General features: G+C 36.0%; 1 protein-coding gene across 1 annotated transcript in view; it reads left to right on the forward strand.

Moving 5' to 3' along the window:
* RNF115 (ring finger protein 115) overlaps nt 1–13,494 on the forward strand; it is a 49,421-nt gene that overhangs the window by 15,138 nt on the left and 20,789 nt on the right. The window contains exons 2-3 of the mRNA XM_011366188.2: nt 1,709–1,767; nt 5,631–5,688. Coding sequence (XP_011364490.1) covers nt 1,709–1,767; nt 5,631–5,688 — 117 coding nt within the window. The remainder of the gene's footprint in view (nt 1–1,708; nt 1,768–5,630; nt 5,689–13,494) is intronic.

A 13,494-nucleotide genomic window follows, 5' to 3' on the forward strand; every position in this document is an offset into this window, starting at 1 on the left:
GGTTTAGTCTCTGTCAGCTGAGACCCGCCCTCTTCAGTGAGAACTGCATGATTTGGGTGCCTCATTTACATAAAACGGACCTAATTGAGAGCCTGGGCAGGAACGTTCCCTGGAAAAGGGGGCCTCCCCTTTAACTCATGGAACACAGTTTAGGTTGCTACCTGAATCTCTGCCTTCCAGGCTACAGCTCCTTTTTGCTTGAGTGTTTTGTATTCTTTATTATAGTCTAAAATTAATTTTGATTTACAATATTTTGGATTGATTTTTTTTCTATTCCCATCCCCCATCCCTCCCCTTGGTAACCATCAGCCTGTCTGTATGGGTCTGTTTCTGTCTTCCACTTGTTTTTGTTATTTTAGGTTCTACGTATAAGTGAGATCATACAGTATTTTTCTTTCTCTGACTTATTTCATCCATGTTGTCACAAATGACAAGATTTCATTCTTTTTTATTATTGAATAATAATATTCCATTACATATATATATATAATCGATTATACACATACACCACATCTTTATTCATTCATATATTGATGGACATTTAGGCTGCTTCCATATCTTGGCTGTTACTTAGTAATGATGCATTGATCGTAGGGTTGCATATATTTTTTTCGAATTAATGCTTTTCTCTTCAGATAAATACCCTGCAGTGGAATTGCTGGATTGTATGGCAGCTCTATTTTTAATTTTTTGAGGACTCTCCATATTGTTTTCCATAGTGGCTGCACTAATTTACAGTCCCACTGACTGTATGGGGGTTCCCTTTTCTCCACATCCTTGCCAGCATTTGTCGTCTGTCAATTTTTTGATGGTAGCTCTTCTGACAGGTGTGAAGTGTATCTTGTGGTTTAATTTGCATTTCCGTGGTGATTATGTTGAGTTTATTTTTGTACGTAGTTTAAAAAAGGGATCCAGTTTCCTTTTTCTTCGTGTATCTGTCCAGTTTTGCCAATACTACTTATTGAAGAGACTGTCTTTATCCCATTATGTATCCTTGCCTTCTTGTCGTAGATTAATTGATTATATAAATTAGGATTTATTTTTGGGCTTTCTATTTTATTCCATTGATCTATAGATCTGCTTTTATGGCAGTTCTATACTGTTATAATTAGTGTAGCTTTGTAGTATAGTTTGGTATCAGGGAGTATGATACCTCTTTGTTGTTTCCCAAGATTTCTTTGGCTAATCAGGATCCGATGTTAAGTTTTATTTGGAATCGTTGATAATCAAAAATAGATTAGAAATGTTATAAAACTGCATTGTAAATTCCTAGTCTACAAATCGATTTATGCTGCGATTCTGTATATGTGTCCTCTGTGTACGTAGTAAAAAATAGCAGTTTCTGTGCCCATCAGTATTATGTAATCTTTTACTGCTCTGATATCTCCAGTGGAGATTTTTCATTAGATTGGAAGAGAAAATTAGAAAATGAATTAATTCCAGTTAAAAAAAATCAACCCAAATTAGGACAAAGAAAAAAAATCTTTGACATTCTGACTTTTAGCTCTCAGTGGGAACCCTTAAGACATTTTGCAAACATCTTATGGAGTCTGTTATTTGGCAGAGTATAATAGAAAAACATATCCTGGGAGTGAGTTAGCACTTAAAACATTTCACAGCATCATCTCATGTACTGCATGTTATTCTGAAACTACATTCTTAATTTTCTAATGAAAGACTTTTATTTATTTTTTCCTTTCTTTTATAGGAATATATTTGTCCCAGATGTGAATCAGGCTTTATTGAAGAAGTGACAGATGATTCCAGGTATTGTATAAGCTCATGAATAAACCAGGCATTGTTACCAAAATTACTCTCTCTGCATTGACTGAATAGAAAGGAATTTGTTTTATAACTTTACTCTTTGCTGAAAGGCCAATGGGGAGAGGGGAGCGTGGCAGAGAGAAGAAGAAAAATGGGAAAATTTGGGAAGTGATGCGATAGTGGGTGTAAAGGGATGTCGTTTCTGATAGTGTGTCGCATTCCTTGGAAACCTCGATATCCCTCTCAGTTTTCATTTATTTTCTGAGACTTTAGGTCCTCTTAGGTTGTTGGTTGATTTTTAGCGATTGCTCTTGCTTGAAGATGAACTGCTGCTACACCTTCTTGCTGGGCCGGGAAGGGGTCCTGACAAAGACATCTGATAAAATAAACAGGCTGGTTTCTAACCAGGGAAACTGAGTTATTACTCTGCTTTGAGGACGCTTTGAGTCCCTGTTCTTATTAAGATTATCGTGGTCGAACGTATGTCATCTTGCTACTATAATATTAATATTTGGGTTTGTAATTCTTGAAATTGGCTCTCATTAGTCTTATAAAAAGGAGAAATATTTCTGAAAATGACTATTATATATTCTTGGTTAATGTGAATAAAATTATAAAAATTTAATGAAAAGTAGAATAGCATTGATAAGATGGCCTATTTTGGCTAAACATAGTGGCACATTTGTTCTTTTGTGGCTGTGTGGTTAAACGTTAGTTGGACAGTTGAAGAAGTACCGACTGGACAAAAGGACTCTAATCTGAAGCTTCTTTCAATCTGGTTTCGAGAGATTTCAATGCAGTAAATAATTCCTTTACTGTTGCTGTTGGCAGAATCTAAAGTTGAAGGTCTCTTCCACCACCAGGAAAAACTACACATTTTACAGTATGTACTGTTAGTTTAACTTTATTAATGATTGGTGGTTATGTGTATAAATGAGTTGGAGCTTCTGAGGCAGTGTATGGCATGGGGTATATAGTTTGGTTTAAGCACTTACATGTTGATCTAATAATTTTGGTTTTAAATAACACAATATAAACTCTAAACTTGAAAGATTAGCATGATAGCAAAATTAGCAATTTTGTGTGGATGGCATGCTAATTGGGGATAGCTTTTGATTTGTGCTATTATCATTGCATCAGATACTTATTTCAAGCACTTAGGCTCTGCATGTGTTAAATAAAGAACATATTGGATGTTGGGGGGCAATGAATGGGCTTACTTTTTTCCTAAGTTTTTAACCTATTTCCTATTTAGAAAAAAAGTACAGCTCTCGGCCAGCATTAATTTAATTTTACATAAACATGCTTTTTGAGGCTGAAGCAAATCTGACTGGTTTTCAGTGTGAAAATAAAATGTAAAAACCGTTCTTGGAGTTATTTCTAAACAGAATTTGTCTCTAATCCTGATATAACAGAAACGTATACATGAATTGGATTCATCAAATGAGTCTTTGGCTAACAACTGTTCGAGAACCATGTTAGCATCCCGCGTAGGAATGCTACTGCGTTCTCTAGGATTTGACATTTTCAGCGATCAAGAATTTCTGTATTTTGTAAATGGAAATACCACTACTTAAAAACAATGCTATAAATAGAACGATGTCATTTGTTTCCAAAGATTATTGATATACTAGAGTGATGGGGAAATAATAAAAGTGAGATATTTTGCAGCAGACTGTGGGACTGTAATCTGTGAGTTATCGCGGGGTAAATGCTGTAGCCAGTGAGTAATCTCGGGGCAAAGGAGCAACAGATAAAATGGTAATCCTGGGTTCTTCAGGCCTGTATACAAAGTACGGTTATAAATCAGGATCGTCAGTCACTGCAGGATGAGTGAATCCTTTCTGGCAGAGAACTATGAACTGTGGATTCTCTTACTTGACTTAACAGTTCTTTTAATTGTGCCTTTGTAACTCAAAGGTCGTCCTGCACAGGTGCTGTGGGTAGCAAATACTCAAACGCAAAGATGTCTTCTGAGAGATTCGTATTTTAAGTAGTCAAAGAAATCTTTTTCTTACAGTGTCTTAGAGGTAGCATAGTATTTTCTTCTACAAAGCTCATAAACATTTGCCGATTTGAATATTTAGCAATTACAGCGATGAGTAGTGGATGGTACAAACTACTAAGGAAGTCTCGCATGTAAATATTTGCTAATGGACCCCATTTGCTACTAGACATTTATCTAGAGAGGCACCTTGTAAATTTTCTTAAGCCATGTAACATTTCTCAGAACAATGTGGTTATTTTTATTATCCCTTCTTCGTGATTAGCCCTGTCACTCATAAAATACAAAGGAATTGTAAGGACAGGAAAGGCTGAGGGATTTTTCAGGGAGTGCAGAACCCCAAAAAGATAGTTGATAGCTTTAATTACCAAGGATATTTAAATCTCTGAAAATATGTGGTACAGGCAGGAAACGGCCTCAGAAGCCTGTCTCGGCTTGAGCGATAAAATGGATACACAGACTCTCAGCTATTTTTTTTAAAGGTACGTGGTAGTTCAATTATTGATTTATTTATTTGGCATGGATTGTAGGGTGCTTTTTAAGTTTGTTCTACATTTGCGGTATTTTTAACAAAAGCATTTTTATCTTCTGAAACAAATATGGATGTTAAATGGTTTCTAATGAGAATAAGGCCTGAGAATGATGACAAGGAGAATGGCATTAGCTTTGCTTTTTCACTTTTGGTTCCCGACTAACCAGGGTGTGTTTCCTCAGTGAGCTCAGCACGATGCTTGGATTGGTAGTGTAATTCTGAAAACAAAAGCTATTTGTCATAGTTTGTGGACTTTATATCATTAGGGTGAGTATGTGTACACGTTTGTGCACTTATGTGTGTCTTGTAGTAAAAGTGTCATCTAGAAGTTCTTGTGATACTTTCTACCTCACTTTCCCCAAAAGCATTACCCGTTTCCTCTCTGCAGATTTCATGGGGCCAGTGGGATCTAATATTTCTTCCCATGTTTGGGAATAGGTAGTTATTTTATCTACTCATGTGATATTAATTTAACAACTTTTATTTTCCAAGTTATCAATACAGAATATGGCATCGCAGGGTGTTCAGACGTGATGAGTGATCTGCATAATGTCTGGCACATAATAAACACTCTACATACATTGGTGGTATTAACAAAAAAGTCTTTACCCTCTGAATTTATATTTATGAAAGGAGGGAAAAGTGTAGAAATGAATGAGAAAAATTCTAGGTATTTATAATATAAGGTAAAATTTAGAATCAAAGTCAGAGTGCGGACAGGCGTGGAAGAGTCTCATTTGGTCGGTGAGTTCAGAAAAGACCTAACGAAGGAGGTAGCATTTGAGGTGGGTCCTGGAAGATGTGTAGAGTAATCAAAGAATAGGGTGTAAACTATCAGAAGAAAACATGTTTATTGAGCCCTTTTAGGAAGTGCTTACTATGGTACCGCATTACTACCTGTCATCATTCCCAAGAAATTGTACCTATTATAGTTTTCAGTGTGTTCATCTGGTGATCGAATGGGTTTTTTTAGTGAAATATTGTTTCAAGACACTTTGTTTTATTTCTTAGCATCTTTGAGAATAAGTGTTCGTTTTTCTTCTTTTACAAAGTAAAATTTGAGTTGTATTGCTGGCTGTGGGTCCTTCTATGGTGACCCCTTCTCCCAATATTTCACTTGATTTTTGTTTGACTTTGTGGTTTGTTATAATATTTTTCATAGATTAATCCACATGCCAGTTCTTCATAATTTCCTTTGTAGGTGTCATGTTGGGATGAGTTATTTTTCCTTCTTGGGCTTTGTTCTCTTCGTACCATTCTATATTTAGCTTCCAGGAGGGAGGCTTGCTCCCGGGAATAGAATCACTACTCATTCCTTTTTCTCTTCAGTTTTTTAGGTGGTGGCGGCAGCCGGATGGACAATAGCACATCAACACATTTTGCAGAGGTGAGTTTTCCTTTGGCTTTTAAGTATGCTTTGGGTAGTGGGCGGAAGTTAAAATCATGACATATTTTCACTTTCCAGTGCAGCAAAACAGCAGAATGAATCGGGAAATGTAGGCAGGAGTGGCCCTCAGAAAGGGTTGTGTTTTTAGTAGCTGGGGCTTTGGCATTCATTCGCTTTTGTTAAAACTCTTGTTTAGGACAGAGTAATAGCCTCGAGCTGTCCTGTTTTAAACATGGCGGTGTTTTCAGTTCTGTTTTCTGCTTCTTGTGTATGTGGTGTGAAAATAAAAAGCTTGTGTGTTTTTTGAAATACCAGTGTTGCAGATTCTACTTTAGTGGCATCATAGCCACATAAAGAGCAGGCCAGGAGGAGTTTTTGTAGAAGTCACAATAAGGCACAGTCTTCAACTTTACACAGAGGTACCGGTTTCTAGAGATTACCTCCAATGAACGTGGTAATTCGGTATAATTGGATTTAGTGGGCTAGACTAATGATAAGTTGTCTTCCAGATCTCAAGATAGGACCTATAATTAATTTCCGGTTCTTTTTATAATGCAGCATCCATATTTTTTTTTTGGAGGGGGGACTCTTAACTGATTTGAAAATAAGGTATTAGTGTCCATCTATGAATATCATTTTATAGTAAATTCAGAGTAATTTTACTTTTTCACTTTGACTTAAAAATCTCCTGTTTAGTTTTTCATTTGACCAATGGCATTATATACTCTTTGTTTTTAATCATTTAGAGATCGATTTGCTTTTGCTGCTATTGGCACGAACTTACTTGGCTTTAGAAAGCTAACTGATGCTAAAGGGAAAATAAAGTCAAATGCTTTTATCAGACTTTCTTTGTTTTAGGATCACATTAGCCTTTTCCTGAGATAGCCCAAGTGCCTTGAGCTAGCCGAATTTTTAGTATTTATTTGTGTGTAAAAACTGTTGTAGCAGTGTATTTGAAAAGTGGTGTTCAGTAAGAAGCCCACAAACCCTAAGCTTCTCTCCTTTATCCTCTGAAAATTATCTCAGGACTTGTAGCCCCTTAGATTTTGTTATTAGATTTATAGTGGAGAAAATTGATGAAATCTGTGGGAAATAGTCCTCTTTTAGTAAGGGCATTTTCTTGTACTTACGGTCTGTGGTACTTAAGAACCAGCATTACATTTTTTGGTTAACTTTGAACTGCCTTGGTACATGGGTGGATTAGAGTGTGGCTCAAGTCCGATCATGTCTTTGAACTCTCATTTTTATTTTCTCATTTGAATGGATCGGATCATTTTTATTTTCTCATTTGGGTGGATCGGAAAACATTATTTAAAAATTATTCTACTCTCCGGACCTGGAGGTCTCTCTGATTTTAGTATGTCTTTTCTCCTATGTGTGCTATTCTTGATAACACAAATTGTCACTTACTGATTATGCATATGCAGAAGAAACTTCTGATTTTTCTTAAGTGTTGGTTTCTCTTTTAGGAAATGGAAATACTTGGTCTGTCAGTTTTATAGATATGACTCACCAGGAGGAGATGCGTTAGGAAGAAAAATAAATGTGCAGTCAGTTTCCTAACTTTAGTAATGCTAAATCTGACACTGACGGCAGGAGGTATCAAACCTTCAGGTGTTAAAGTAATTTTGCTTAGTCATATAGCTTGTGACTTCATGTTCTTTAGGATTTGTAGCAAGGGCGTGATAATGTCCTGTTTTCCCTCTGTAGAATTCCCTTGTCATCATGCATGAATATTTCAGTTTTCTCCTTTTTAAATGATACTTTGCATTAAAAAGTAGGAAAAAAGTCTGTCTTTATAATAGAGAAGTTGCCAGAGTTTTAAAAAAAGTTGGCTAAGTAATCTATATTGAGTGCTTTATATACAGCACTCTGTAACAAGTAAGGGCAAGAAACGAATATGGTTGCCTTGCCTGCTAGGAATTTATAATTTAGTTGGGGAACATGTGCAAACACATGTGAAACAAACAAGAAAACAACAAGGAGTACAGAGAGTATAGTAACTTATTGTGGGGTCCGTGAAACAAGCACAGAAGGAAGAGGTTAGATTAGCTGGGCTGCAGGTGTCTTTGGGAAGACCGACGTCTTCAAGAGGAGAGATCAAATGACCTAGCGATATGCCGGGACCCGGATCGCCCAGTTCAGATCTTGGGTCTGCTACTTACTTGCTATGTAACCTGCACAAAATTACTTTAGACTTAGAATCCCTCTGTGCCTGTAAATCGAGGAAAATGATAATACCCACCTCATAGGGATGTGAGGATTTGGTCAGTTAACACAGGCTGGGGGTGAGGCCATTGTGCCTTCACATAGTGAGTGCTTCATGAATTTGAGCCATTATGAAGACTTCATGGAGAAGCGAGAACAAAGCTTCAAGTACTGGAGCCTTGACGGGTAGGTGGAATTTAGATGAGCAAAGAGGTGAGAAACACTATCTCAAGATAGATTTCATGGGCTATAAGGTTTTGTGCTCATGTTCCTGGAGGAAAAAACTTAGAAAATTATATATAGAAACCAAAGTTATTTTTCTTTTCCATATTTTAGTTGGTAATTTCAGCAAAGGCTTATGCTCAGTTTTGCTCTGTTTTTCTTTAGCCAGAGCTGCTTGTACAGTGAAGAAGTTATTTTCTATAATTAGCAATTACTAGCTAATTAATAGCTGAATTCTTAAAATACTAGATACAGTAGAAGAGACTTAGTCCAAGCAGAGTTTCTAACAATCAGTGTTGAATTTTTTTTTTAAGTGGATCCGGGTCAGGGAGGTACTGTGAGGACGGAGTGAGGGTGGGAGGAGGGGGCTGCCTGCCAGTTCATGTGCAAGGGTCAGGGGAGAGTGAATCTAAAAATGTTGCTGGCAGTTTGCAGAGGGAGAGGACAGTGCTCTACTGAGGTCCCTGATGATAACCTGGGGAATCGAGCCCATGGCTACCTGAGGGTTTCACTGATTATTTGAGAGCTTCTGACCATGACCTTAGTGCCAGTGAGACATCTGATCTGAGTCTCAGCTTACCTGAATGCATCACTTCAGTGGCTATGGCTGCTGTCTCAGATCAGAAAATAGATAGATGGCTTCCTAGAAGAAGAATTCCCAGTCTACATGAAAAGGACAGGGTGCTCTGAGCAGAATGATTTATATTTATTTAAATCAAATTTGTTTCAGTACACATGTAGCACTATAATGAAAATTTTTAAAAAGTGCGAAAAAAATATCTGGAATCCCACTATTCTAAGAGCTCCCTTTCTCCATACATTTCCTTTCAGGTTTTGTCCTGAGGCATAGGTACATACTGAAAGATATTATAACAACATTAAGAAGATTTTTTTTTTTAATGAAAAATCTCCCGTATTCTCATTATCATATATTAGCTTTATCTTTTTGTATAATACTTTCCATTTCTCACATGCATGCTTCATAACTTTTCAGATGCAAGCAAATAGTATGCCATATTGTATTTCTGCTTTTTAAAATTTACTTAGGGTTATGTCATCTTTTTTCTTGTCTCCATAGAGTTTACAAGGATTATATATTTTATGACTATATTTTTTCATGCTTGTATTATATTTATTAAATTGTTATCCTTTGTTAAATATGTCTGATTATATGTGATGGTTGGTCATTGGTTGTGGTTCTTTCTGCCACCCCTGAGTTCAGAACGTATTGAGAAATATAAAAGCCAGACAGATGGAAATAGAAAATTAGTTGTTATTCAGCCAAATGTTAGAACACAGTTGCTCTGTGGCCGAGTGAACAGTGTATAGGTCTGTCTATTCAGTGTAACCCCCTGAGAATTAGAGGCTGCAGAGCAGGCACACATACTCACGACCATTTCTCTTGCATTCGTGCTGCTTCCTAATACATGAACTTCATGAATTCAGCAGAGGCTAGGCTCTTGCTGCTCTACAATCAGATACGTCACTTCTCCGCTAGGGAGGAGTAATGAGGAATGAATGAACAGTTCAGAGGTGGAAAGGAGAGATCTGATTCTTCCCTCCTCTTCACCTTTGAGTTTAGTAATTTAAGCCTGTAGTCAGCAGGGGCCTGGGAGCAGTTTCTGTGGCAGCTGGGGGAGACCAGTAATCTGTGAGGACGGTTTTGCTTCTGCCTTCATGACCCGCTCCAGTACCAACTGGAGTGTTTTCAGGAACAAGACCAGGATATCCCCCCTTACCACTTGTGTTCAACATCATACTAGAGGTTGTAGCCAGAGTAATAAGGTAAGATAGAAAGATAGAGACAGACAGATATAAGTGGCCTCCAGATTGGAAAGGAAGAACTAAAACTGTCTATTCATAGTTGACATGATCTTTTATGTAGAAAATCTGGTGGATTCTATAAAAAAGCTAATAGAACTAATGAATTTATGCAAGGTTGCAGAATATAAGAAAAACATACCCCCCAAAAATCAATTGTATTTTTACATATAAGCAACAAACAAATTTTTTTAAAGTATCATTTACAATAGCGTAAAAATATGAAATACTTTAAATTTCAGGAAAGATGTATGAAATCTGAACTTGGAGAACTACAAAATATTATTTAGAGAAATTAAAGATCACCCAAATAAATGGCGAGCTATATTCTGCTCACGGAACAGAAGACTTAATATTGTTGGGATATCGTTTATAGATTCAGTATAATTCTTACTCAAGAGCCCAGTCAACTTTTTTATGGAAATTCACAAGTAGATTCTAAAATTCATATGGAAATGAAAAGAATGTAGAATAGTTAAAACAACTTTGAAAAAGAAGGAAAAAGGTAGAAAACTAATACTACCTGATTTAAAGATTTATTATAAAACTATAGTATCCAAGACTGGTATTGCCATCAAGATAGATCAAAAGGACAGAAAAGAGTCCAGATAAAGACCCCCATACACTATAGACAACTGATTTTGACAAAGTTACAAAGGTAATCGGGAAGAAAAAGCGATAGCCTTTGAAATCAATAGGTGCTGAAACAATTGGATATCTACAGTACAAAAATATGAATTTGGATATATACTTTAAGTCATATACAGGAATTAAGATGGTTAATAGACCGAAATGTAAAATTTTATATAAAATTTGAAGAAAACAGGAGAAAACCTTTGTGACCTTTGATTAGACAAAGATTTCTTAGATATGACACCAAAATCATGATCCAGAAAAGAAAAAAATTGGTAAATTGGACTTCATCAAAATTAAAAATTTCTACTCTTCATAGGATATAGGACTTGTAGTCAGACTCTAATAAAGAACTCTTAAAACGGAGTAAGAAAACAACTCAGAAATTGGCAAAAGATTTGAATAATCTACTTCACCAAAGAAGATATACAGATGGCAAATAAGCATGCAAAAAATGCTCAACATTATTAATCATTAGGGAAATACAGAGTAAACACTGCAGTACTACAACACAGCTGTTAGAATGGCTCAAATAGAAAAGACTGACCATACTAACTGTTGGTGAGGCTGTGGAGCAACTGAAATTGAATGTAAAAAATGGTACACCCAATTTAGAAAACAGGCCAACTGTTTTTTAAAAAAGATAAAAATACATCTGTGTGATCCAGCCATTCCTCTCCAAGTATTTACCCAAGAGAAAAGAAAGCACGTATTCACACGCATGTCTGTGCACACAAATGTCCGTTAACAGGTGGATGATAAACAAATTGTGGTCTATCCATTCCATAGAATACTAAGCAATATGATCACATGGAGTGCTGCTCAGCATAAACCACTGATGGATGTAATATGAATGGGTCTCAAACTAAGCTGAGTAAAAGAAGCCACAATATGTATAATGTGATTCCTTTCCCATAAAATTCTAGAAAATACAGATTTCTAAAAAAAAAAAAAAAAAAAAAGTAAACCACAGGAAGATCAGGGGTTTCTCGGAGGCAGGGAGGGAGTACCAGATGTTTTCTAGAGCTTTAGAAAATGTTTGGAGGTGATGGGTATGTTCCCTGTCTTGATGTTTTCAACAAATTCATCCTCATTTGACTCATCTTTGTAGGCCATAGTATTTTTTGAGATGTAACTCATACCATGTAATTTACCCTATTAATGTAATTCAGTAGTTTTAGCATATTCACAGTGTCCAGCCATCACCACTGTTCTAGAACTTTTTCATCATCCCAAAAAGAAACTCAGTACCCATTAGTCACTCTTTTTTTTCTCCCCAATTTCCCCAGCCCTAGGCACCACCAATTTATTTTCTATCCCTATGGATTTGCCTATTTAGGACATTTGATGTAAATAGAAGCATAAAATATGTGACCTTTGTGACAGCTTTCACTTACTGTAATGTTTTCTAAGGTTCATCCAGTGGTAGCATGTGTCAGTTCTTCATTCTCTGTGGCTGCATAATATTCCGTTTTATGGTTATACTATATTTTGTTTATCCGCTCATCACTTGATAGATATTGGGTTGTTTACACTTTTTATCTGTTATAGATAATGCTCCTATGAATATGTACAAATTTTTGTGTGAACATGTGTTTTCACTTCCCTTGGGTGTATATATAAGTAAGTGAAATTGCTGAGTCATATGGTAACTAACTGTTTAACTTTTTGAGGAACAGGCCATAATATTTTAAAAGGTACTGCTGTGATTGTGGTTAGCTTATAGCAGATTGTGCTAAATGGAAGGTGTTGTCTATCCTGTTTTTTATATTGGAAATATGTAAATATTTCGGCCCACGTGTTTTCAAAAGCGTTGTATTATTCCTCCATTCAAAGTAACATTTTCAGTTTTACAAGACAAAACTTGTCAAATAAACTGTCTCTGATTCTTTTGAATGTTTCACTAAAACTTTTATAATAGTGTTCTGTATTTGTTTTTACTTATGTAAGCCATGTCCCGAATACCCAGTTTTGTCGTATGAGCTATTTTTTTTCTTATGCTCAGAGACAAATGACCTGAAGCTATTCTTATCCTTAGTGTTGATTTGGTATAAAGTTGTGTTGTGTGTTTTTTTATCCTGTGTTCTATGGTCTGGGCGCAGTTATTTTGGGACAAATACATTGACTGTTAATATTCATTTGCTCTCATTCGCAGTTTCCAGACAAGTAACAAAATGCCTATTGCTGTTGAAGCTGCTTCGCAATTGTGTTCCTTCAGAATTTTTACATATATTAGATGTGATAATTTATGTGATTTTTTATGAGTTTGGTGCTTGATTTTTCTTATCAAAATTTTCAAATATTTAGTTTTAACATAAAGTAATAATGCTTTGAGAATTCTTTTCTGCAAGCAAGTGTTGTGGAACTTTTTTAATACAGTAAGGGAATCAGATTTCTTCCTATAGTTTACCTAAATGAAATAGATGATGGAAAACATCACCTACTGAAGGCAAGTGTAGTTGTGGATTTTTAAATGTTGCATTTACTTTGGAATTTTGGGTCAAGAAAAACTGCATTGTAGACCACTTTTCAGACTAGAAGCCAGTGATTATACCTCACTAGTATATTGGGTTAATATTGAAGGATAGAGGACAGTGGGATGACATATTTAAAGTGGCGAAGGAAGAAAACCGCCAACCAAGAATTCTAAATCAGGCACAACTATCCTTCAAGAACAAAGGAGAATGGAAAACATTCCCAGATAAATACTGACTGAGGGAGTTTATTACTAATAGACCTTCCGAATGCGAAGTGCTGCAGGGTGGCTTTCAGGCCCACTGCAGACGTGTTATGTTTATTTTTTGGAGTAGGGCAAAGGACATGCATTTTAAATAAAACCTATGGATTCTTAAACCAAAAACAAAAGAACAAACCGAAAACAAAACTTCATAATGAGGTATATTTTTCTATCCAGCAGATTGA

This window comes from Pteropus vampyrus, unplaced genomic scaffold, assembly GCF_000151845.1.
Source record: "Pteropus vampyrus isolate Shadow unplaced genomic scaffold, Pvam_2.0 Scaffold6, whole genome shotgun sequence".
NCBI classification, from domain to species: Eukaryota; Metazoa; Chordata; class Mammalia; order Chiroptera; family Pteropodidae; genus Pteropus; species Pteropus vampyrus.